General features: G+C 43.8%; 2 protein-coding genes across 3 annotated transcripts; one reads left to right on the top strand and one right to left on the bottom strand.

The window, feature by feature from the left end:
- Positions 1-39: 39 nt before the first annotated feature.
- lats1 (large tumor suppressor kinase 1) lies at positions 40-7,371 on the top strand. Its single transcript, XM_029497000.1, has 8 exons — positions 40-210; positions 944-1,390; positions 1,994-2,114; positions 2,407-3,812; positions 4,335-4,917; positions 5,443-5,625; positions 5,916-6,022; positions 6,104-7,371. Exons 2-8 carry the CDS (start codon positions 1,043-1,045, stop codon positions 6,614-6,616), a joined length of 3,261 nt encoding a protein of 1,086 aa, XP_029352860.1. The 5' UTR covers positions 40-210; positions 944-1,042; the 3' UTR covers positions 6,617-7,371.
- Positions 7,372-8,854: 1,483 nt separating this feature from the next.
- On the bottom strand, positions 8,855-22,318 carry rab10 (RAB10, member RAS oncogene family). Of its 2 annotated transcripts, XM_029497001.1 has the most exons (7): positions 22,147-22,318; positions 21,525-21,661; positions 15,965-16,025; positions 14,074-14,212; positions 12,349-12,438; positions 10,588-10,689; positions 8,855-10,031 (listed from the first exon to the last, which is right to left on the bottom strand). In XM_029497001.1, the coding sequence occupies exons 1-7, from the start codon at positions 22,152-22,154 to the stop codon at positions 9,945-9,947; spliced, it is 624 nt and encodes a 207-aa protein (XP_029352861.1). In that variant the 5' UTR covers positions 22,155-22,318; the 3' UTR covers positions 8,855-9,944. The 2 variants fall into 2 exon arrangements, with proteins under 2 accessions (XP_029352861.1, XP_029352862.1); XM_029497002.1 differs by having other exon boundaries at positions 21,525-22,318.
- Between the last annotated feature and the right edge of the window lie 491 nt (positions 22,319-22,809).

Genomic DNA, 22,809 nt, shown 5'->3' with positions numbered 1-22,809 from the left:
GTTGTGCTGTTTTCGGGTTCAGCTTCGCGGCTGTCTTACTTGTCATTCAGACATCCCAGGAATTCAACGCGACTAAGGAACCAACAAGCTCGACATAACAAGGACATTTCAAGTCCAAATCGCGGCCCCGTCGCAGAGAAAGGTCGAGGACACGTCGTTTGTCGCCGAAACGGGACAAACGTCGAGGGAAGCGGCGGCTAACGGTCACTGGTCAGTTGTCAAACACGGCTAACGAGCTAGCAGGCTAACGCTCAACCTGTTGTTGAATTAGCTTAGCAAGCAGCAAATGGATGCCTTTAAAGCGCAGGGCCGCGGAGCCGCTGCTGCTACGACGTGAAGTTCGGGGGGGGGGGGGGGGACCACAGCTTGTGGCTCACTCGGTGGCCAAAAAACGGGAACATTTAGGAAAGTATGGCGAACAGCTTTGGCTCTGATAGTTGGGCTCCTCGACGCAGAAGGGTTACGGTTGAGGTAGCGCTGTTAGCCGATGCTGCTAACGACGCTACCAAGCGGACGGGATCTGGTTTTGAGAGGGTGTTATTCCCCTTTTGGTGGCAGGTGTCTGTACCTTCAGGGCTATACTCTTAAGTTTAAGTTAAACCCCGTTTAAGTTCGTGCAACATCTCCCCGAGCTGCTTGTTAATAGTTTACCGCATTATTATGTGATGGTAGTAATCTTTAGGTTTGCTCTATTTATTGATGTTTATTTTATTCTCTTATTTGTTATTATGTCTTATGTTGCCAAAGTAACCGTAATTTAGATTCGTTCATATATGCAAAATATGTGTGTTAACTCCCAAATATCACAGCCTGGCTAATAACATCTGATTTGTTGGACAGTGAGTTCTCTCTACATCATATCTGCCCAACCTGTTGGGCAGCATCACATGTGCTCTGCATGCCTGCTCATCACAGATTTGTTTTGGACATTCTTTCTCAGCAGCATGCAGAGGTGAAATCTGACCCCTGTCACCTTCTGCTGCAACCCTGGACTGAGTGACATCCTTTTCATCCCCTTCATCGTCGTCATACATGCTCTTACATGAAGAGAGGGGAGAAACCCGAAGGATACAGACAGATGAGGCCCAAAACGTTCCCTGCCAGCAACTACAGCGGCAACAGCCAGCAAATGCTGCAGGAAATAAGGAACAGCCTGCGCAACCTGTCTAAACCCTCTGACCCACCTAAAGGGGAAATATCAGGAGCAGGAAAGATGCATCCCGAGGATCCAAGGCAACAAGGACGCTCCAGCAACCCCAAAAACCCCCATCACAAGGCCTTACAGGAGATCCGGAAATCCCTGATGCCTTTCGCCAACGAATCTAACACTGCAGGCCCTGAGGTCAACAAAAAAATGGTGCTGGAACTCCCATGTGCAGGGTTCGAAGAGGTGAGATGAGTGTGTTCTACTTGTTACCAGGACAGGTTGTTTTGGAGGATCTCAGAAGAATGACATATTGTGCATAACTCTGCAGCAGAATAATCCCTTGGTGCAGTTTGTTAACATTGAAATAATTTTAAAAATTACAGGTATGAAAAGTGGAATGACAAGCTTGTACAGTAATGAATACAAGTTGGTATGTGTAAGAAAGCCAGTTACGAAATCACAGTGCACAGTGTTGATCAGTTGTGACAGATTATTTATGGCTACACTGGTTGAGCAACAGAAAATGATTAAGGAGCAATTTTGATAATAGATTAATTGCTCTTTGGTTTCAGCATTTTCTTAATTAATTATGAGTTTTTGCTGTTTCAACCTTATAACTAAGGTTATAAACTGGAAACCAGTTTTTTAATCTGACAAAATGTAAGATGTGACATTAATCTGATGGAAACTGTGATCTCACTGTTCTGCCACTTGTAATAAACTGCTTCATTGTAGTTTAATCAATGAGATAATTAATTAACAGTTGCTACTGGAGTTTATTTACATGCTTTTTAAAGCAAGTATGTGTTTTGTTTTGGGTTTTTAACCCTAACCCTAACCCTTTAGCCAAGCAACAGTCGCAATCTCGGGGTAGCTGCTGACTACATTGGTAAATTGACCTACTCGGACTCAATGAGGGACCAGATGGTAGTTGCCAACCCTAACCCTGCAGGACTGAAAGCCCCAGGTATGTAACCGTCCACTGAGATTAACCACAGGTTGTGATGCTTGGCGACATACTGTACTATGATTAAGGCAGTATTGTGTGTTTTCCACAACTGTTCTGGACTGCTGTCAAAATCGTGGCAACTAAATACAGGCTAAGAAAAGCAGAGTCAAATGTGCATAATAACAAACCCCATCACAAAGGAAATGTTGTAAGATAGTTGTGAAAGAGTGCAACTTTGTTATCCTCACCATGTTAATGTTTGAAATAGAGGAAAGTCACGTGTGTTTCCCTGTTTTTTTTGTGGCTGTAGGTGCTTCCCACATGCAGCAGTCTGTGCTGAGGAGGCCAAGCTGGAAAGGCTCTAAGGAGTCTCTGGCTACCCGACATGGTCCGATCATCGTAGATGGAATAATGTACCGATCTGACAGCCCCGGGCCAACTCCTGCCTTCCCACAGGGTCACCCTGCAAACAGCCAGCGGGTCAACCCTCCACCGAACCGCGGTGCCATGCCTCCTGCAACGTCCTGGGACAACAACCCAACAACAAAGCGCTACTCCGGTAACATGGATTACCTCGTGCCACGCATCTCACCAGTACCCCAGGGGGCTTGGCCTGATGGCTACCCAGCTGCAGCATCTCAGAACCAGCGTGGAATCAGCCCAGTGTCTGTGGGCCACCAGCCCATTATAATGCAAAACTCTGGGGGGACTAAATTCACCTTCCCCAACAGTTGGTCCCAGAATGGCTCCCCTCAGCCAGACTACATGTCGGGGGGCAGCCGACAGCCTCCTCCCCCGTACCCGGTGAACCAGAGCAGCCGGCACAGCCCCACTGACCAGCAGATGCAGGCGGGAGGACCTGCATCCTCTCCCTCTTATGTCAACGGTGGAAACATCCCGCAGTCCATGATGGTTCCCAACCGCAACAGTCACAACCTGGATATGTGCAACATCGGTCCTCAGTCCTGGTCTCAACCCCCCTTGGCCTCTAACCAGTCGCAGTCTTCTTCCGGCAACAATAGCAACAAAGATCTGTCCCCGTCATGGCAGCACAACAAACCAGTCCACCACTCCAACTCCTTCAACAACCACCAGTTGAATGGCAGAGGGGCTCACCCAGCCAGCTCCCAGCCCTCGGCCACCACAGTCACTGCCATCACCCAGGCTCCCATCCTGCAGCCAGTCAAAAGCATGCGTGTTCACAAACCTGAGTTACACACTGCAGTTGCACCCACACATCCCCCGTGGATGCAGCAGGCTCCACCCCCTCCGGCTGCACCCTCCTACCCAGAACCCTCAGCTCCTGTTTCCCAGATCCCCGTTGTAGCAGAGGTACCCAGCTACCAAGGTCCCCCTCCACCCTACCCAAAACACCTCCTCCAGCAAACAGCCGCACCCTGTCCCCCGGCGTATGATCCAAACTCCAATAAGACCCCAGAGGAAGAGGGCGGCGGCGGCGACACCCCCAGAGACAGGGCAGCAGAAAACCCCAAAAGCACCACGGCGACGGAAAAGGAGAAGAAACAAATCACAACATCGCCTGTTCCTGTCCGCCGGAACAAGAAAGATGAGGAGCGGCGGGGGGAGTCTGGCAGAGTGGCACTGTACTCCCCGCAGGCCTTCAAGTTCTTCATGGAGCAACACGTGGAGAACATCCTGAAGAACCATCAGCAGCGGATCAGGAGGCGGAAGCAGCTGGAAAGTGAGATGCAAAGGGTGAGACCCAGTGGTGAAAGTTTTCTCTGATAGAGCAGTTAAAGATGGATCTTCTTGACTTCTTACTGTTTTCCAACATTTTCCCCCCTAAACTATCTTATCATTGCTGTATTATCTGTCTTCATCATATTATTCCATTTTTTCTTAGCTGTTCTTTCTCTTCCTTTTCCTCCTCGCTGTCACTAACAGCTGATCTAAAAGGTAAAGGTATCTGCTGTTCTGTGACACATCAGTCGTTCAAGTAAGCTGTTGTTCAGAGACTCTTTGTATTTAAAGCACTACATCTGATGAAAGCATGCGGCTGAAGGGAATGCATGCCACAGCGTGACCTCCGCTGCTTGTGCGTTTTTGTTTTGGACTAAGATTTCAACGCTAATATTTTTGCATCTAATGTTTTTGTATTGGTTTTAGTCAGTAATACCAGCTCATGTCTAACAATGTTACATGTTTGTGGTGTTTTTTTTTTTATGTATTGAGATTATATCTGGTTTTAAATACCTTCTGGCTTCATCCTGTGCTCAGGTGGGTCTGTCTTCAGAGGCTCAGGAGCAGATGCGTATGATGCTCTGTCAGAAAGAATCCAACTACATCCGGTTAAAGCGAGCCAAGATGGACAAATCCATGTTCAAACGGATCAAGACCCTCGGCATTGGCGCTTTTGGTGAGGTCTGTCTGGCCAGGAAAGAGGACACAGGAGCGCTGTACGCCATGAAAACGCTCCGTAAGAAGGATGTGCTGCTGAGGAACCAGGTGGCCCACGTAAAGGCAGAGAGGGACATCCTGGCTGAGGCTGACAACGAGTGGGTGGTGCGTCTCTACTACTCTTTCCAAGACAAGGACAGTTTGTACTTCGCCATGGAGTATATTCCCGGAGGGGACATGATGAGCCTCCTCATCCGGCTCGGCATCTTCAAAGAGGAGTTAGCTCAGTTTTACATCGCAGAGCTCACCTGTGCCGTGGAGAGCGTCCACAAGATGGGCTTCATCCACCGCGACATAAAGCCTGATAACATCCTCATAGACAGAGACGGACACATAAAGCTGACCGACTTTGGCCTGTGCACCGGCTTCCGCTGGACACATGACTCCAAGTACTACCAGAGTGGTCAGTATCACTTTTTATTAACAGTTCAATTCAGCTTAGAATGAGCTTGTTTTAAAACCAGAAGCTCTTTGGCATCTTTACTGTGATGGATACAGCATGGCTGCAAAAATGGAAAAAAACAAAACCAGAGTGAGAGATTAATGTGGAACAGTGACATCAACCAGTGGATAAAACACAGTCAGTAGGCAGGATGTGAGTGTGGTCCAGGGAGAGGGAGCAGGTTGTTCACACTATGATCATTTCATCCAGTGAATTGTTTCTAGAAAAAAAATCAGTAATCTAATTTGGAGCTGCCTCCTGCCAACAATAATGTGTAAGAAAACAGCTCCATATTGATGGCTGCCAGCTTCAGGCCAGAAATAACAGTTGGCTTTCAAAAAAGCTAATTCTTGGAAGGCAGTGAGAAATAAACCTCCGCTGATATTTTGGAAATCATGTAAAGTTGGAGGTGAGGTGGGAACAAAAACATTTTGAATCCACAGCTGATCAGTACCTCACTGTTCTGGGCTCTGTCTCCGTCTCCAGGGGACCACGTGAGGCAGGACAGCATGGACTTCAGTAAGGAATGGGAGGACCCAGCTAACTGCCGCTGCACAGACCGCCTGAAGCCTCTGGAGAGGAGGAAGGCCCGGCAGCACCAGCGCTGTCTGGCCCACTCACTGGTGGGGACGCCCAACTACATCGCCCCGGAGGTGCTGCTGCGGACAGGTACAGCAGACAACGTCCAGCTCTTATTGATGTTGTACAGACGTCTGTCTGTCTCATATTCTGTCAGTCCTGGTTTATCCGTCATAGGATGTGTAGTCTTGGAGAATCCAAAAAGCTCTGGAGTACATAAACAGCACAAGAACATGTAAGATAAAAACCAGCGATGTAGACAACAACACTGAGAGAATGCTGTTACACAAACCTTCGCTGTGTAAATCAGGGACTTCTGTGTGACATCTGCGAATTCTTCGGACGCAGCAGATGTTTAAACCGTGTTTAACGTTCTGCAGGATACACTCAGCTCTGTGATTGGTGGAGTGTTGGCGTCATCCTGTACGAGATGGTCGTCGGGCAGCCTCCCTTCTTAGCGACGACTCCCCTGGAGACGCAGCTGAAGGTATGTGAGGCACGTGCTGTGAAACGTTAGGCATCAGTGTGAGTTCATTGTGTTCTGATGTCGTGTCTCTGCGGGAACCAGGTGATCAACTGGAAGAGCACGCTGCACATTCCTCCGCCAGCCAAGCTCAGCCACGAGGCGTCGGACCTCATCGTTAAACTGTGCCGGGGTCCCGAGGACCGCCTGGGGAAGAACGGCGCCGACAAAATCAAAGCTCACCCTTTCTTCAAGACTATCGACTTCTCCAGCGACCTGAGGCAGCAGGTGGCGCCGTACGTCCCCACCATCGCCCACTCCACGGACACCTCCAACTTCGACCCCGTGGACCCGGACAAACTGTGGAGCAGCGACAGCGACGGCGAGGACAACCACAACGACACCCTGAACGGCTGGTTCCGCAACGGCAAACACCCGGAGCACGCCTTCTACGAGTTCACTTTCCGCCGCTTCTTCGACGACAACGGCCACCCGTACAGCTGCCCCAAGCCCATCGAGTATGAGGGCTACAACGAGGACGAGGCGGACTCCGAGGGCCCGCCGCAGGAGGCGGCCTGTGGCTCTGCACCACAGGGCCGAGACCTGGTCTACGTGTAGCACCCGACGCCGCAGGAGCTGCCTGTGTGTGAGTGTGTGAGTGAGTGTGTGTGTGCGTGTGAGTGACTGAGGGAAGGGGATTGCAGCGGTACAGAATTTAAAACCTTCCGCATAGGAACGTTTGTTTGTAGGAGGTCGAACGCTCAGCAGCACAAGACACAACAACTGTAACACAAAAAAAGTCACACTGTAGGTTCAAAGAATATTTTTACACTTTGGAGAAACACATTTTCTTTCTTCTTTAGATTTTGATTGTGATTCCTGACTGCTGACTGAAATCTGATGTTAGTGAACAGATTACAGCCACGTCTACAAAAAAAAAAAGTTTCCTTTGTCACCCAGTTGTCGTGACATTTTCCTGTAAAGGTGAAGTGATCAGATGTCTGACCAACACTCCTGAATTTTAGCGTTGTGTGATATATATTTTTTTTGGATGCTGCAAACAAAAATGTCCCTTGACATCCAAAAAGAGCCGATCGGCCCAGATGCCACCTCAGACACGACATGAGGAGAACAAGTGTTTTCCCAAATTGTTGAACTGCTCCTTTAATGTGCAACACATGCTGTCTTAAAATCTGCAAAGGAACTGAAAGCAGAAGACGACCTGTCAAACCCCCTTTAAGCCTTAATTTATTTAAGAAAGTATCACTAGTGTAGCAGCTGTGTGGGAATTATGTTGAATTACATTTACTAGTTAAAAAAAAAAAGAAAAAATGGTCTTAATTTATATTTTAATGTCTGTTGCAATGGGGACGTAGAGTTTTTAGACATTCGCAGGGATTAACTGCTCTAATTATTCATTGCTGTGCCTTTTTGATCTTTTTGTTGTTTTTACTTTTGACCAAATATAAAGAGGGTTAATAATCAGACTGGCATTTTAAAATGAGAGTAGCAGTAGTGTGATTGAACTACAGTAGGTTTGTTTTGTTTTTCTAATTTATACCTAAAATGTATTTATAAATTAAGTTGTACACAGTTGATGTAAATATTTTTGTCCTTTGTCAGTTTTTTTTTTTTAGGGCAGGCCCTCGTCAGTGTCCGCTGCTGCTGCCTTTTCTCATTATTGTGTTTTTCCCCAAACACCCTGAATCACTAATTCAATGACTCTAAAAAGATTTAACACCGTTATTCTTCCTTCATTTTTGTGTCTCAACCGAAGCACTACATGTGTGTTTTGTTTTTGGGCAACAAACCACATGCTTGATAAATAACCTGTTATTTGGAAATAACACAAAGTGATGAAATTAAGTTTAATGTGACACTACAGCAACAAGCAGAAACACTTTTATTCTGTGGGACACTACGTTGTGTGTGAGGAGCTCGGACGCCAGCTCCTTCAAAATAAAGTTCACGTTTCCTGTCTGTGAAACACTGCAGTCAACTGCAGAAACAAACTGGAAGGATGATTTTTGTAACCCGCTGTACTTTCCTGTGTGTTTAGGAACAGATCTCTGAATGTAGTTATATCGGACTTAATGGTGACCACTGGCACTCTGCACTTGTTTAGTTTTCTTTGTAAGTGAGAGAATTTTATTTTTGTGTACATTTGCTCTGGGAGGTTTGGGAAGACGGTGATAAATAAAGAATGTAAACAACACAACATGTTTGTCGGTATTATGAAGCAGTCTGACTGAGGCTAACTGAATAATTCACAGTAAAATGTCAGAAAAATATGCTTCCGTTCTTTAAAGCCAGAGATGGCAAAAGAAAAAAAGTTGGATCATTTAATTTTTGAAGCAAAACTTTTAAACACAAAAAAAATAGCAACACTTTTATATGTTGTAATGTTACAATTTCATCTGAGTCTTAAGTTGAAGACTTTCGTCCTAAACTGACAGCCAAACAAATTCAGCCGTTTGACTTTGATATAGAATCTAGAGGACGATGGCGCAGCTCGTGCCAGCAGAGGGCGACACACACAGACCTGCTGAGGACCAGTGACCCAGATCCACTCTGAAAACCATCATTTTATCTCAGATCGTCTCAGATTAACATTTAGTTTCATTTTTGTTGTAAACTGTGGCGGTCAAAGTTTGTCCATAAACGTCACAATAAACGCTGCAGCGTGATGATTTAGTTGCTTCTTCTTCTATAAACTTGGTAGCACAAAGATTGATTCGATGAGAAGAGTTTTTGGTGCACATTTGCTCAAATGCTCTCTCAGATCCTCCAAAATTTTAAGTGTTATTCAACTCCTCTTTGGGTCCAAAGTCAGACACAGACATGAAACTGCACGAGTTAACTTAAACAAGCTTATTTTTAATGGATCTGCAAAATTGTTTGAATTTCCAAAGAGAACTTCGGTACCTCCCGCCCAGTTACCCAGTGGCAAACGTTACACGTTACACGTTACAGAAACGCTTCCAACCCAAAGAAATGTGCATGCAAGGAAAAAAAAGAAAAAAAAAAAAGAAAAAACTAAATCAACCCAAAGAGGAAAAAAAAAAAAAAAGTAAAATAAATCATAGACAAAAATAAAACATCAATAAACAGGACATACTGTATAATGCCGTTCTCTCGGCTGGAGGAGAAATTCAAACGTTTCTGCTTCGGTTGGGCGTCTCCGTGGCAACGGCCCAAACCGACAGAATATTAAGATGTAATTTCATTGGGTGGATGTGGCTCCGCCCACCACACAGCCCCGCCCCCACCTTCCATATAAGGCACAGGACAAAATAAACCCCCACATACAAAAGGAGCTGGCCACGCCTCTGTCACTTGGTAACAAATTGTAAATGACTGAATACAATTAGACAACAGAAACCTCACTAAATGTACAAAATGTTAAACCCTACGTTTGTCTGTTTTTGTCTGATTTTTATTTCCTCTGACTGAAGGTGTGTGCTGTGGGTGGGGTGGGGGGGGGTGGGGTGTCCAACCAGGTGAGTTCAGGCAAAGGAAATATTAAAAATATGAGCTTGTCTTTTTACACTTTCTTTCCTTTTTTTTTTTTTTTTTACTTTTTTTCTTTTTTACAACCGTTAAAACAAATGACAAAATGTGACTATTTCTCTCTTTTTTTTTTTTTTTTTTTTTTTAGCAGAAATAAAAATGATCATTAAATGGAGGAATATGGTGCCGTTGTGGGAGGGGAGGGGTGGGGGGGTAGTGGAGGAGGAAGGGAGGCATGGAGGATGGATGGGGGGGTTTAAACAAGTGAAGTGGTTTATTGTTTTATTCTGATAAAGAGACAGACAGAGTGTCAGTGTGCAAGAAAAACTCATGAGACAGGTTAGAGGGCAAGAGAGTTAGAGTTAGCAGTTAGAGAGAGAGTTTCTGTGTGTGTCTGTGTTTGTGTGCGTTAGTGTGAGTGAAACAGAGGAGTTGTTCAACTGCAGCACTTGCTCTTCCAGCCTGTGACTCCACCTCCACTGCTGATGTCGACATTTTCACTGTTGGGCTCTTTTACAGGCGTCTGACAAAAAAGAAATATATATAAATAAATAAATAAATGCAGTTTCGCTTTTTGCAGCTAAAAAAAAAAAACAAAAAACAATTATTCAAATTTCTGTGAGCAGATAGTGTCTCAAATTTATGTTATCAATTTGAAATATGAAAATCATTATTTTCATGAGAATTATTTGAGCCACAAAGTTTAAGAACCGCTGCATCATGAAATAATTCCTCCAATAAACAAAAGTGTTGCTGCATCTTAAACAAAAAAAAAAAAAAATATTTTCACATATTAAGAATAAAGCAGCACTGAGGAGCAGTTTATCCTGCTGAAGTCTTTAAACTGCTGAACGACCTGATGAGATACAGCCGTAATGTCTCCTCCCAATAATAAGAATCCAAGATGGAATGTTCTGTTGATAGCGGTTGAAATGTTGAGTCTGGACTTTGTTTTGGTTCTTAAAGGGATCTGGTTCTCAATGAGCTGGTCTAAGCAGGATTCATTTACCCTGACAACATGGTGCGAGAAACATCGTCATAAAATCACATCAGAACACGCAGTCACGGCGTGCACGTACCTTTCTGAGGATGTCTTCTGCTAACGTGAGGAAAGCCTTCTCGATGTTGATGTTGGCCTTAGCGCTCGTCTCAAAAAACCTAATGCCGTGCTCCCTCGCAATCTGCAGAGAAGAAAGGAGGACGAGTTAAGACTGACGAATGTGGAAACAGTTGAAGAAAGGTCCCGTCCAAAAATAAAAGTGGCTGATCTCCCGTGTAGAGCAGAGGGATCAGGTATCACTGGCGTTACCAACTCAAACACACAGTAGGTGTTTTTGTGTGTGTGTGTGTGTGAGTAGATCTGTATCTGGGTATTGCAAAATCTGCAGACCGACTAGTCACTGCTAGTTGCTCCACTTCAAGGAGCAAATATCCCAACATTCCCCGTCTGTGGCCGGACACATCGGGACATGACTGCTGAGTAAACTACAGCATGACAACGTAAACAGAAAACACAGAGCAGAGCGTGTCGTCAGCCTCCTTCATCCCTGAAAATCCAGCTGTTTACAAAACCGGCAGGGACAATATGGACCAGATTAAGATGTCCTTTTTTGTGACGGCAGGGGCCGGCTTGGAGCCGTCTGTGCTTCCTAAACTCAAACCTTCCCCTGCATCTGGATTTCCACACACAGTTTTAGGATGAGTGGCTCGTGAGTAGATGTGGTGTTCATTTACTGGACAAACATCACATGCTGCACCGCTAACTCCCACACAGCTCTGCTCCCCTTCGTCACACTAATATCTTAACACCAAGAGAGAAAACACACAACTGATGTGAGAACAGACACACTAAAGCTAAATCTAATCACCCGTCAAAAATCCAAGTTTATCTTCACTGCTCAAACCGAAAACAAAGCTGTTCCCCTCCCGGTCTGATAAGCCTCGGTCTCGACACGTGTGAGCAGCAGATTACAGGACGGATGCAAACAGGCAACAGATTCTTTATGGGACAGTTAACGGCTCAGAGCACCAGATCTAAATGTTAATGTTGCAGACCTACTCTGCCCGTTGGCAGCAGGCAGCACTGATGAGTGATGAGGTTACTGATTGAGAAATGATGTGGACATGGACGTGCTGCAGTTTTAAAAGTCCAAGAGCAACCAAACCACAACAGCGTGTTGCGTTTTTGGGGAAATTTACATCTTCGGCCTTGAGTCATGTTGAATTAATTCCCAGACACAAATTGAAAACAGGACCAGCCATCAGGGCTCCAGGATCCAGGATAATGGAGGCTGTATTTTAAATGTCAAATTATGACCAAACAATGATCGACAAACTGAATGCGGCACTACATTTCACTGTTAGCCCGAACTCCCAGTTCAGTCTACTGGGAGTTACAGCCCACACTCAGCACCAACGTCTCCTGTGGCCTAATATTCCCGACCGTGCGGACGCCGGTTGATGGAACATGTGGCAGTTTGCTGTGTCAGCAGCTAAGAAAGCAGTGCAGTCGGTGATTTACTGCAAAGGTCAGCTCAGTTCATTCAGCGACCACAGGGCCCAAACTCAGACGTCTTTCAACATTTCAGTGTAAATATTCACAGCATCAGTGTCAACATCTATATATATTTGCTCTCATTACTTAAAAGCTATCATGTGAAAAGAAAAGCGTGAAATATCATTTAACGGAGGAAACTTCATGAATAGCTTCTTTTGTTTATTTCTACATTAATGGCTGTAAATTGATCATGAAGTGGTAGCAACAAATGTGCCAATCAGCATGCAGGCAACTGGTGACGAGAGGCAGCTTATAGCTGCTGCATGGGACTGCACCATCTCACCTGCTCCCCCTTGGCTTTTGGTACGACCCTCTTGTCCTCCATGTCACACTTGTTGCCTAGCAGCATCCTCTCAACGTCCTCATTTGCATGCTGGAAAAGATTAAGAGGAAAGAGGTTATTTCTTCACATCAGCAACAATAAACTTGACCTTGGTCGCTGATCGGTCAACGCACCAGCTGGAACAGACTCGTTTTAGTCACACATGCAGATCCATCGACACAGTCAAACACAAAGGAGCGATAAAAAGATCACCCATTAACATTTTATTTACATTTTGGTCTGTGTGTGTAGAAATTATTACGCCTGACTGTCCTTGAAGAATTTCTGTAGACCAGACCAACCACTTCAAAACTATTTATAAAATGCAAAACAAAAAACAATTGCTGATTCAACACCCCGATGGATGAATTGTTCCAGGTCTCATCAGAGGTGAATCTACTAATTATTTAGTTAATTTATCAACTAATCACGTATTCAAGTTCCCACGGTGACCCCAGACAAATGTCTGGTTTTGTCCGGCCAACAGTCCAAAAGTCAAAGGGGCTCAGTTTATGATCCAAGTTCTCACACTTGAGAAACCAGTAAACAATTTTACCATTTTAGGTGTAAAAATGAGACCAAAATGTTTAAATCCAGCCAAACTGAAGATTGGAAACCACTCACACAGTATTCATGCTCTCCAAGTAACACAAACCCCTGAATCCTGTTCTTGAGAGTCAACACGAGCTTTCAAACACAAAGGTACAATACAAGCAAGGTCGAGTTTTTAGCCTGCAGGAAACAAAATACATTTCCTTTTCCTCCGCTGTACCCAAAGCTCTTTAAACAGCGAGGGTGAGAAAAATTACAATAACGTGTCTCATAACAATCACTCCATCTGACCCCATCCACTCCACCCGTCAGGCTACGCCTTCACACCAACCATGTGCGCTGATATTATCATGTTTTGGTGCTCCCAGAAAAAAGTATATAGATAACAGGCATTATCAATAATAATAATAATGAGAGTTTTTGATCTGGAATGGATCCAGGAGGATTACTTACATGAGAATAATAATCCATAGTAGGATAAGGAAAGAGATAACAGCTTTAGACACAATGGGAGATTCAAGGGAAAGAAGCACCAACACAGAAATGGAAGCTTCACTGGAGACCTAATTACCCTCAGAGATGCATCCATCTCTCTCAGGGGTGAGCTCAGCAGCAGGACAAACTGACCATATGTTACAGACAGCTTGTCTTCTCTGATAATCGCCCCGATTGGGTCCTGAAATATCAGCCCTGCTGGAGCCTGATGTCAATAAATGATACATTCAGCAGTCCACACAACCCTTTCCTTGTGGCTTCCTTTCCATTAGGATAAAACGCACATCGCAGAACCTGTTTCATTTGGCATCTCTAGAATTTAAAACCTTCCTGAAGCTTCTACAGAACAACCATGGCTGATATTCAACAGTACAAAGAGCCAGGTGTATGCGGACATCTGGCTCATGTGATGTGATTTAGTCACAGACTTTTGCTCTACAGCTCAATGCACAAAGATTAGCAAGGCAGTTAGCCATGTTGGCTGCATCCCCTTGAACTATTTGTTGCTTGTCATCGTGCCAAAGATAAAAACTAAAGATACTAAAGGAAAACCAACTCTCCAAAGCTCCATGTAATCCTGTTAAGCTTAGACCAGCGTGATGTTATATGGTCAGTGAGCCTGATGTGTTTTGTTTTTACCTCGTCAATGTTGCGCAGCCATTTACTGATGTTTTCGAAGCTCTTGGCATTGGTGATGTCGTAGACCAGCATGATGCCCATGGCTCCTCTGTAGTAGGAGGTGGTGATGGTGTGGAACCGTTCCTGGCCCGCTGTGTCCCTAAACACAGAGGAGACGAACAGTCACATTAACGGTTTAACGGCTCGATAACTTCAGACCGTCACACCACCGCAGCTCAAACTGCACAACCAAAGATTACCTCAGAGGTTGATATGTCTGTCATGGAAATGCAAAACAAGCGTTAGCTGCATGTTTTGTTCAAAATGCAATAGAGGAAAACTGTTGATTCTACTGTTACTATCCTTGTCCCATTTTGGACAGGAGGTCAAATTAGCCAGAAATATTCAGTTTAATGATACATGACCAAAAAAAAAAAGTAGCAACTCTCACGTAGAGGCTGAAACCTGAATATTTGCTTGAAAAACTGCAAAGTTAAAATTCCACTGTCAGCGTTGGTCTCCAAATACGGCTGACATTAGTTATAATATTACGGTTTTGAGGCCCGGGGGGACAAAACATTTGAGAGCGTATACTCCGTTTGAGCCTGCTAGGGCTTTCAAATAAATTTCAACCCGATACACACATTAAAATCTGCCACAGGGAAATGTTGTCCTTCTGCTTTGGCGTGCACCTCTACGGTGACATTTTCCTGTCTGGGGAAACTGCCAGAATCCATCTGATAAAGAAGAGACAGTCAAGGAGCACCAGCCTCAATTAGAGACTCCAACCTCCACTTATGAAGCTTGTTTTCCTAAAATGTTTGAAATACTAACAGGCTGTGTAAAGTCTCATCAGTTTCATTCCAACTGATGCCAAGCATGAGCACGTCCTCAGGCACTGAGGAAATATATCAAGATTAAATCCAGACATAACGTGCTTGGACAGGAAGAGGAGAAACTGATGTGGACGGAGAGAGAAGTGCACAGGGCTGCAGAGGAAGCCTAACAGACAGTATGAGGACAAATGTTATCAATCTTCAGATCCAATCAAACTCATGAATGTATGCAGACCAACCATAGATCATGAGATCTGCATGAGCTTGACTATCTTCACTGTTATTCGTTTTGTTACGTCTCTATGGAATTTTACATATGCACATATATGAAGTCACAAAGGCCATGGAATAGTCCAGTGCCATTTAATTCTTAGTTACTGTCAATAAAGGAGTCTGACAACAGCACAGCAACTTAGATACACAGTTTACTTTCTGTCAACATGTGTTCATATTTAAGAATCTGTTTTGTTTTGGGGTATTTTCACTCATCAGCACAAATATCAGACCAACTTGTTCACTCTCGTTTTTATTCAACTAAAAATGTCAGCCATGCTTGCACACAGAGCAGAGAGTCAGTAAGTACTGTATCAAACATCAGGGAGTGTTTGCTCTAACCTATTTTTTCTATTGTGTATGTTTACTTATACGACAGAGGGTGTGGATGTGCAGGGTGGAGGTAAGACTACGAATGGCTACACGGCCCCTGCATTCAGCAGCATTCATGCATTCATTATTAAATTATTGTGTTTGCTTGATCATCAAATACTTGAAATAAACACTTTATTTCACGACCATGAATTGACTAATCACAGCTCATTATGAAAACAGCAAGTTCAACATTAATGTCATAAAATATTGGCATGTTGTGGATGATGTCCATCTACTGCTCTGACACATTTCTGTGCTGGAGGAAGGTATGTCCAGCAGATGTTACACTATGATGTGACGGTGAAAAGAGGCTACACTTAAAAGTATTTTTTCAGCTATGCACAAACTGTTTGCAAACAAATACATACGGAGCTTTGACACAGAGACACAAATAAACACGACAGCTTTTTAACAATCCACTGACTCACCAGATCTGTAGTTTAATCTTCTTTCCTTGTAATTCAACAGTTTTGATCTTGAAGTCTATTCCTGCGAAAGAAAACAAACATATCATCAAACACATAATCTAGCATAAAAGCTGTGGAAACATGGGAATGAGAAGGAGGTGACTGGATAAATGGAGGCCTACAAACCACAGATGTGGGGAGGAACAGAAACCCAGTGACAGAAATATAGAGCCAACAACAATAGAGAATAAACAACCAAAGAAAGACAGTTTGAAGCAGAGGAAAATGGAAAGTGTACGACAATTGTTTCCATCAGGGAGACAATAACATTATCTCTTCCTGATTCTGCAGTGTCATGCCCAGACCTTGAGCCTATCAGCAGTCAGCTGTGAGATCAGCAGCTCCCCAACAATGAACACACACACACACACAAAGACACACACGCCAGGCTACTGAGTGAAATCAGGTTAACGCAAGAAAGCTGAGGACAGGTTTGTGTGTGCCACAATAACATCGCTACTGCGAAAAACTGGCGCTTAAACGCAGCAGGTTAGAAACACAAAAGTAATTTTTATCTGACGTCGAAGCCTTACAGTTTGTTGGTGCAGTGATAAGGCACACAATGTCTATTATCTGAGAAAGCCAATGAATTTAACAAACGGCTCACCAGAGGAAACGTATGGAGGATAATTTTTCTGTATTCATTGGACTTTGGATTCAATTATTTTGGATACAACGCAGCACTAAATGCACTGATGTTTCTTCTTATGCGGGACATTTATTACCTTCAAGTTTTCCTTGGCCTCCTGTCTATTATATTTCATCATTATGTCCTTTTATTTCTTCAGTAAGTAATTTATGATCTAGATAAATTCACCCAAGCACAGAAGATTTCTTTGAGGCTATCTGATACCAAAGATGCAGCTGTAAAGATATAAATATGAAAGTGAAATCCGACTGAACTTTCATGGGACTAAGAGTAAAATTTACTTCGTCTCCTTGAGATGAATCCTGTGGTCAATAAAACAGTCCACAAAGTGAAATATTCCCACCAGCTAATTCAGTTCCAAGTTCCCCAAATTACTTTTAAACTTAAGATATTAAATTTAATCACAAGAGAGAACAAAAAGCAGGAAATGCGAGTTGAATATTGGGCGCTTCAAAATCAAAATGGCATTTTCCTGGCCGATTTTTAAACTCTGAATTATCATTATTTCAAAATATTTGGTAAAAAAGACAATTGTTTTTTCGCCTAGAGGAGGCCTGCGAAACCAGTGATTCATCACTATTTTCTGTTTTGGAGAACAGAGCTTCTCACTCTTGAAAACCGAGTTGTCAGTTCCACTCTGGTCAGAGATTGTGGTTTGTTGAAAAGAGCAAGAAACAGCTGTGCTCTAGGTGGGGCAGGGCCATAGAATAATGAAGGAACTGGCTGCCAAAGTATGACTAACTAAATATTATTCACACCCCAGAGAGAACGAGAGAGGGAGGGAGGGAAACAAAGATACAGTTGGATAAAAAGAAAAAGGGGAGAAAAGGGATTATTGGCTTTTGAAATTAAATTCCAAAACACATTGAAACTTGTCTTACTACCGAGTTAGGATGCGTTTTCGGGATAAGAATTATAAAAGATAGTTAAGTCAACACGCTAAGCAGCGTTCACGTAATATTGGTGTTTCCTGGTGAGTAGTGAAAACACAGAATGAATCCTTTTTTTCCTCCTGGTGATGTGCACCAAGAGGCTGTCAAAAAACAACAACAAAAAAACAAAACACAGAGCATTGCAAAATCGCACAACATTGACCCGACCCCTGGAAACGTGGGCACACTTGAGCAGCAGAGAAAGACGCTTTCTCCTGCAGCCAAATGCTGAAGGTACATGGTTTATAACCAGCTTTCTTCTTAATCCCACCGGAGCTGCTCTGTCCATAAGTATGAACTGCACTGAATCTATTCGCCAGAGTTTCCATGCAAAATTCATGATGTGTTGTAGAAAGACATTTCAGTTTGCAGCACTCTGCATATTCACCGCTCTTACTATGCATAAGCTCTAATATACCAGGAAGGGGGAGCAGAGAGAGGGACATTCAGAGCAGAGGACTGGAAATGAAGTTCAGAGAGGGGGGTTTTCCAGAGGGGGTATTTTGAGAAGCAGCTGTGCATCTGTGTCTCCAAAGGTATGAGTACTGTGTCAGAGGAAGAACACACTCCTGTTTCACATTTCCTGGCTCTGCTGTTACTTACCAAAGTTCATTTGCTTTTATAAATGCTTCGATCCTATCCTTTCCCTTCCAATAACTGAACATGTGTGTCCAAGTACTGAGTAGGAATCCAACACAATCCATCTAACAGCTGTGCAGTATGAGTGCTTCGGCTACAGAGCATGACTCAGGTTAACCCTTTTACAATGGAAACCAGTAAAATGAGAAAAAAAAAAAGGTCCACAGCACAATTCATATGAATTAAACATTATTATGGCGTTCATTTGGGATTTTTTCATACTTGACTTGTGGAAAAAGAAATTTAAACTGTCGACTGCGAGCTGTCATGTGCCCTGAGTCTGTGTATCTCACTCACTGACTCAAATCACAATGTTTGGCTGAGCAGTATCATGTGACCAGCGTCGTAAAAAGGACCCACAGATGAATTCAGAAATGATTCTAAATCACCTATAGGTTATCGGTCCAGGTCCAGCTTCAGACAATATTTAGGTCCTGACTCGGACTGCGCTACGCCTATATTACTGCCAACTTAGTGCCTGAATTTAAGCCTTCGCCATCACATGGTCAAAGTTGCTGTCTGGGCTACTGTTAACGCAGTAAACTGGTCATCTTGCGATCATTCTCCACTGCAGGGCATATCTGCCATCTGCTCATGATATATGGTCTGCTACAACAGAAATCCCCTTTCCAAATGTGGGGTTCCTCCTTTGTTTTAAACTTCATAAGACTGCTTGCAGTTTTTGTTGTAGTTATTATTGTTGTTCTTTTTTTTTTCGTTTTGGGTGTGTTTGTTTGTTTTTTTCAAACAAGCCATAAATTTTTACTGTCTCTGTCTTGGCCAAGTCACTCTTACAGAAGAGGTTTCCAACCTCAAAAGGAAATTGTGGTTTAAAATAAAACAATATATTCTGCATCATTTATAGTACTTTGATTTTCTTTATATATCAGTTTGTGGCATTCACTAATTATAGTGCACCAAAACATTGGCAGGTATAATCTAAACATCAAAACTAGTTTCAGATGGATTATTTCAGTATACATAACTTTTTACAACCTCACACATTACATGCTGGTCTGAGTGCTGGCGTAAACCGAAGACATATAAAGACAAGGGTCTTGTCACTGGGTGACAACAGTTTGTAATGGCAGCTCTTAAAGTGAAAATACTGGCATCAGGAACATTATGTTGGCTTGAGATATCTGCATCTCTTTGGTTCCACTGATCTTTATGCTTTGTTGGCGAAACTTAGGTGGAACACAGCAAATGAACACTTCCTAAAATAAAAGTGAATATTATTGTGTCAGTTTAAGCATGTGATCATTTTTGCTTCTGGTCACCTAAAATGCCTCGCAAAACTTAAATAACAAATCACTCGAGTTGAGCATTTTTGTGGTTGGACCCAATTAACCATAATATTAATGCAAGTAAAATCTGTGTTTTTGTAACTTAATTTTTGCTTTAAGATGAAGAAATCTTTGCTTGTTGAATGAGGGTGGGGTGAAATCAGCTGTAAATGCATTGAAATACTTGACTTACTACGGAATATGACAGCGAACACACCCTTCAAATAAACAAAGATCACTGCTGATCTTTGCTGAGGAACCTGGCAGTCTGCAGCTCACCAGCATCATACATATTGTCTCTCAGCAAAGCTCCGATGTGATGGCTTTAGCCCTAATAATGCACATAAATCACCATAATTTTGTACTTAGTTCGAAAGCACAAACTATGACTACAAGATTTAGAGCAACAAATCTTGGGCTAATTGAAAGACAACACCCAAACCTTAACAAAGTCATAAATAAATCCATAAATACTTGCATGTGACAGAAGCTTTGCAAGAGAGCAACATTCATGGCTGTACCTCAACAAATCTATTCTAGCCCGGACACCACAGGGAACACAGTTGGCCATTATGGTTGTGTGTTCTTATGCATACAGTCAGGAGTAGTTTACGTAAAAAAGTGGAGCTAAACAAAGAGATCAAGGCTATAATGCCAGTGCACTGCAAACATGTTTCATTTGGCTCAGCAAAGCAAAGCTCATGTTACACTATTACTCAGCACTGGTCTTAAGCAACAGAAGTAAAAGGAGCCTCGACTTGGCCCATGTAGGGATTTGGCATAGCTTGACACTTGACTCATACGAGGATGATGTTGGACACATGCATAGAAGGCGAGAGAAAAAAGCTGATGATGCCACCATTATGAATTGTTTATGGTTCTCTTCTGAACTGACATGGAAAGTTACTGAGTGTATTTACTTCAGCATTCCAGTATGAACCGGGGGCACTTTAGTTCAGTGTTTTCGGTTTTAGTTTCTGTTACTTTATGCATATCACCATAATTATTTGACAGCTATAGCAGATTCTGAGTTTTAACAAAAAAACATTTGGGATATAATTAATTATTTTCTAGCTAAATCGATTTTCCTTTTAAGTTAAAGTAAAGAACAACCATTCAAGCTTCCCACACCATTAGGTGAAATCAAAAATTAGCTGGTTTGTCTGTCAGTCAGGTCAAGCCTCAACAATAATTCACTATAATACATGAAATCATCAGATCTGAGCTACCACAACAGGCAAAATCATACCACCTCTGCTTCTGCAGTGGCCAATAATACCATAATAATGCCAGAATTTCTTTCTAGCAACTACTAGATTAGCCAAATGATTGCTGCAGCTCTACAAAACATCCCCATAGATAATGTAATCCACTGTTCTGGATAAGACTCAGTGGTCACACAGCTCTATAGATGGTGTGTACACATGTTGCAGCATTAGAGATCATGTATGAGTTTTTAATGTATATATGGAGTGATACTTGTATATAAATTGGAGCTTTGTTCTCATGACCTAGAGATGAGTTTCCTTTAGACTAAAATTAAAGGGTTAAAGCATTTAGTTATGTGGGCTGACACTATAGAAGGCAGTCTCTTGTGCTGCTAAAACAACAGCACGGCCTTCACCTGCTGCTAGCCTAGTTAGCTTATCAGTCACTGGGTCAGCTGTCATGACAGCAATTGCTCTAACTGTAAAACCGGTTATACCTGCCAGCTAACTGACTAACCCCCCCCCAAAAAAAAAGAACAAAACACTTTTGTTAGAAATTTAAACAGGGGTTACTCGGGATGAGCCAAGAGCTTCTGAAGCTGCACGTTAGCTTCCCCAGCTAGCATGTGCAGGCCCGGACAGCCGCTGCATGCAGATAGCACACTGGCTAACCAAATATGTCCAGCTGCAGCAGGGCAGAGCCAGAGGAGTCTCCCAGCTGTCAGGCCAGTGGAAACCAGACCCCCCCCCCCCCACCACCACCACCACCACCACCACCCGGCAGATGTGAGCCCCTGGTCCTCTTACCTATGGTGGAGATGAAGGTTGTGTTGAAGGCGTCGTCAGAGAAGCGGAACAGCACACAGGTCTTCCCCACGCCCGAGTCCCCGATCAGCAGCAGCTTGAACAGCAAGTCGTACGTCTTCTTCGCCATTGAAAAATAGCTTGTGTTTACCCAGACAGATACAAAAAATAATAATAATAATAATAATAAAATATAAAAAAAAAAACAACAACAAAAAACCCCGAATAAGCTGTCACGCCTTTGTGAAGTCTAAAGCCAGCTCCTTCTCCAAACCGAACCGAACCAGCAGCCTTCCTCTTGACTGTTAACAGTTAACAATCTGGGATTTGTTGATTAGCTCGGCGAGCTAGTTGGCTAAATACCGCCCGAAATAACGCGTCCCAGAAGTTATACTTCCCGAGCCCGACTGGTCTTTTCCTCCTCCCTTTACAGCATGAGGGCAGAAAGCAGAAATAGGATCTCCTCTCGTGTGATTCCTCTTTTCCACTCTTTCTTTTCTCCCACACAGTCGGGACAAAATGGCTCCCCTCTCTCTCTCTCTCTCTCTCTCTCTCTCTCTCTCTCTCACTCGGCTCACTCTTTCTTCAAACTAACGGCGAGCTAATTCAGATTCTCGGCACACACCCGGTCATTCCAGAGCTCCGCCACAAGCTCGACCCGGCGGGGGATTAAGAAGGCAAATATCGACGTCAAAGCGGGTCGGTTTTTCCGCCGTGTGTGCGGAGTTGTTCTGCCGTTCTTCTCCGGAGAGATTAGGACCGAAATACGGACGACCGCCGTCGCCTTCGAATGGGAGCCACCGCGGCGACACCCTGGGCCGGCGGCCACGCCCATCTCCCCGCCCCTCCTGCCAGCTCCCGGCACGCCGATTGGTCGACGTCGACGTCACTCGGCAGTGGGCTCTAATGCGATTGGCTATGATCGCGGAAGTTAAGAATTAAAAGGGGCGCGTCTTCGGTTGGCCCACAGGGCGAATGCCACTGCATGAGACGCGCCGACATTTTGGCTCGAAGCTGCGTTTGCTCCCATATGGAAAATCTATTCAAAGATCCAACATGGCGGCCAGTTACATGTCATAGCCGGGGTGTCTTGGTCTTTTTCATGGCAAGCTGGCATTCGATGCGGTGACTATCCCAGCTGTGAGTCAGGCTGAGTGATGTCATATAAGTACTTCTGTGCTTGTCACGGGCGTTTCCCACATCCTCTGCTTTAAAGACTGCAGAGACATGTATCCTCTTTACATGACCGAGGAGGTTCGTGCGTGGACTGAGGACTTTGTGTGTATCC

Source organism: Echeneis naucrates, chromosome 24 (genome assembly GCF_900963305.1).
Source record: "Echeneis naucrates chromosome 24, fEcheNa1.1, whole genome shotgun sequence".
NCBI classification, from domain to species: Eukaryota; Metazoa; Chordata; class Actinopteri; order Carangiformes; family Echeneidae; genus Echeneis; species Echeneis naucrates.
This window is presented reverse-complemented; position numbering and strand designations above follow the sequence as displayed.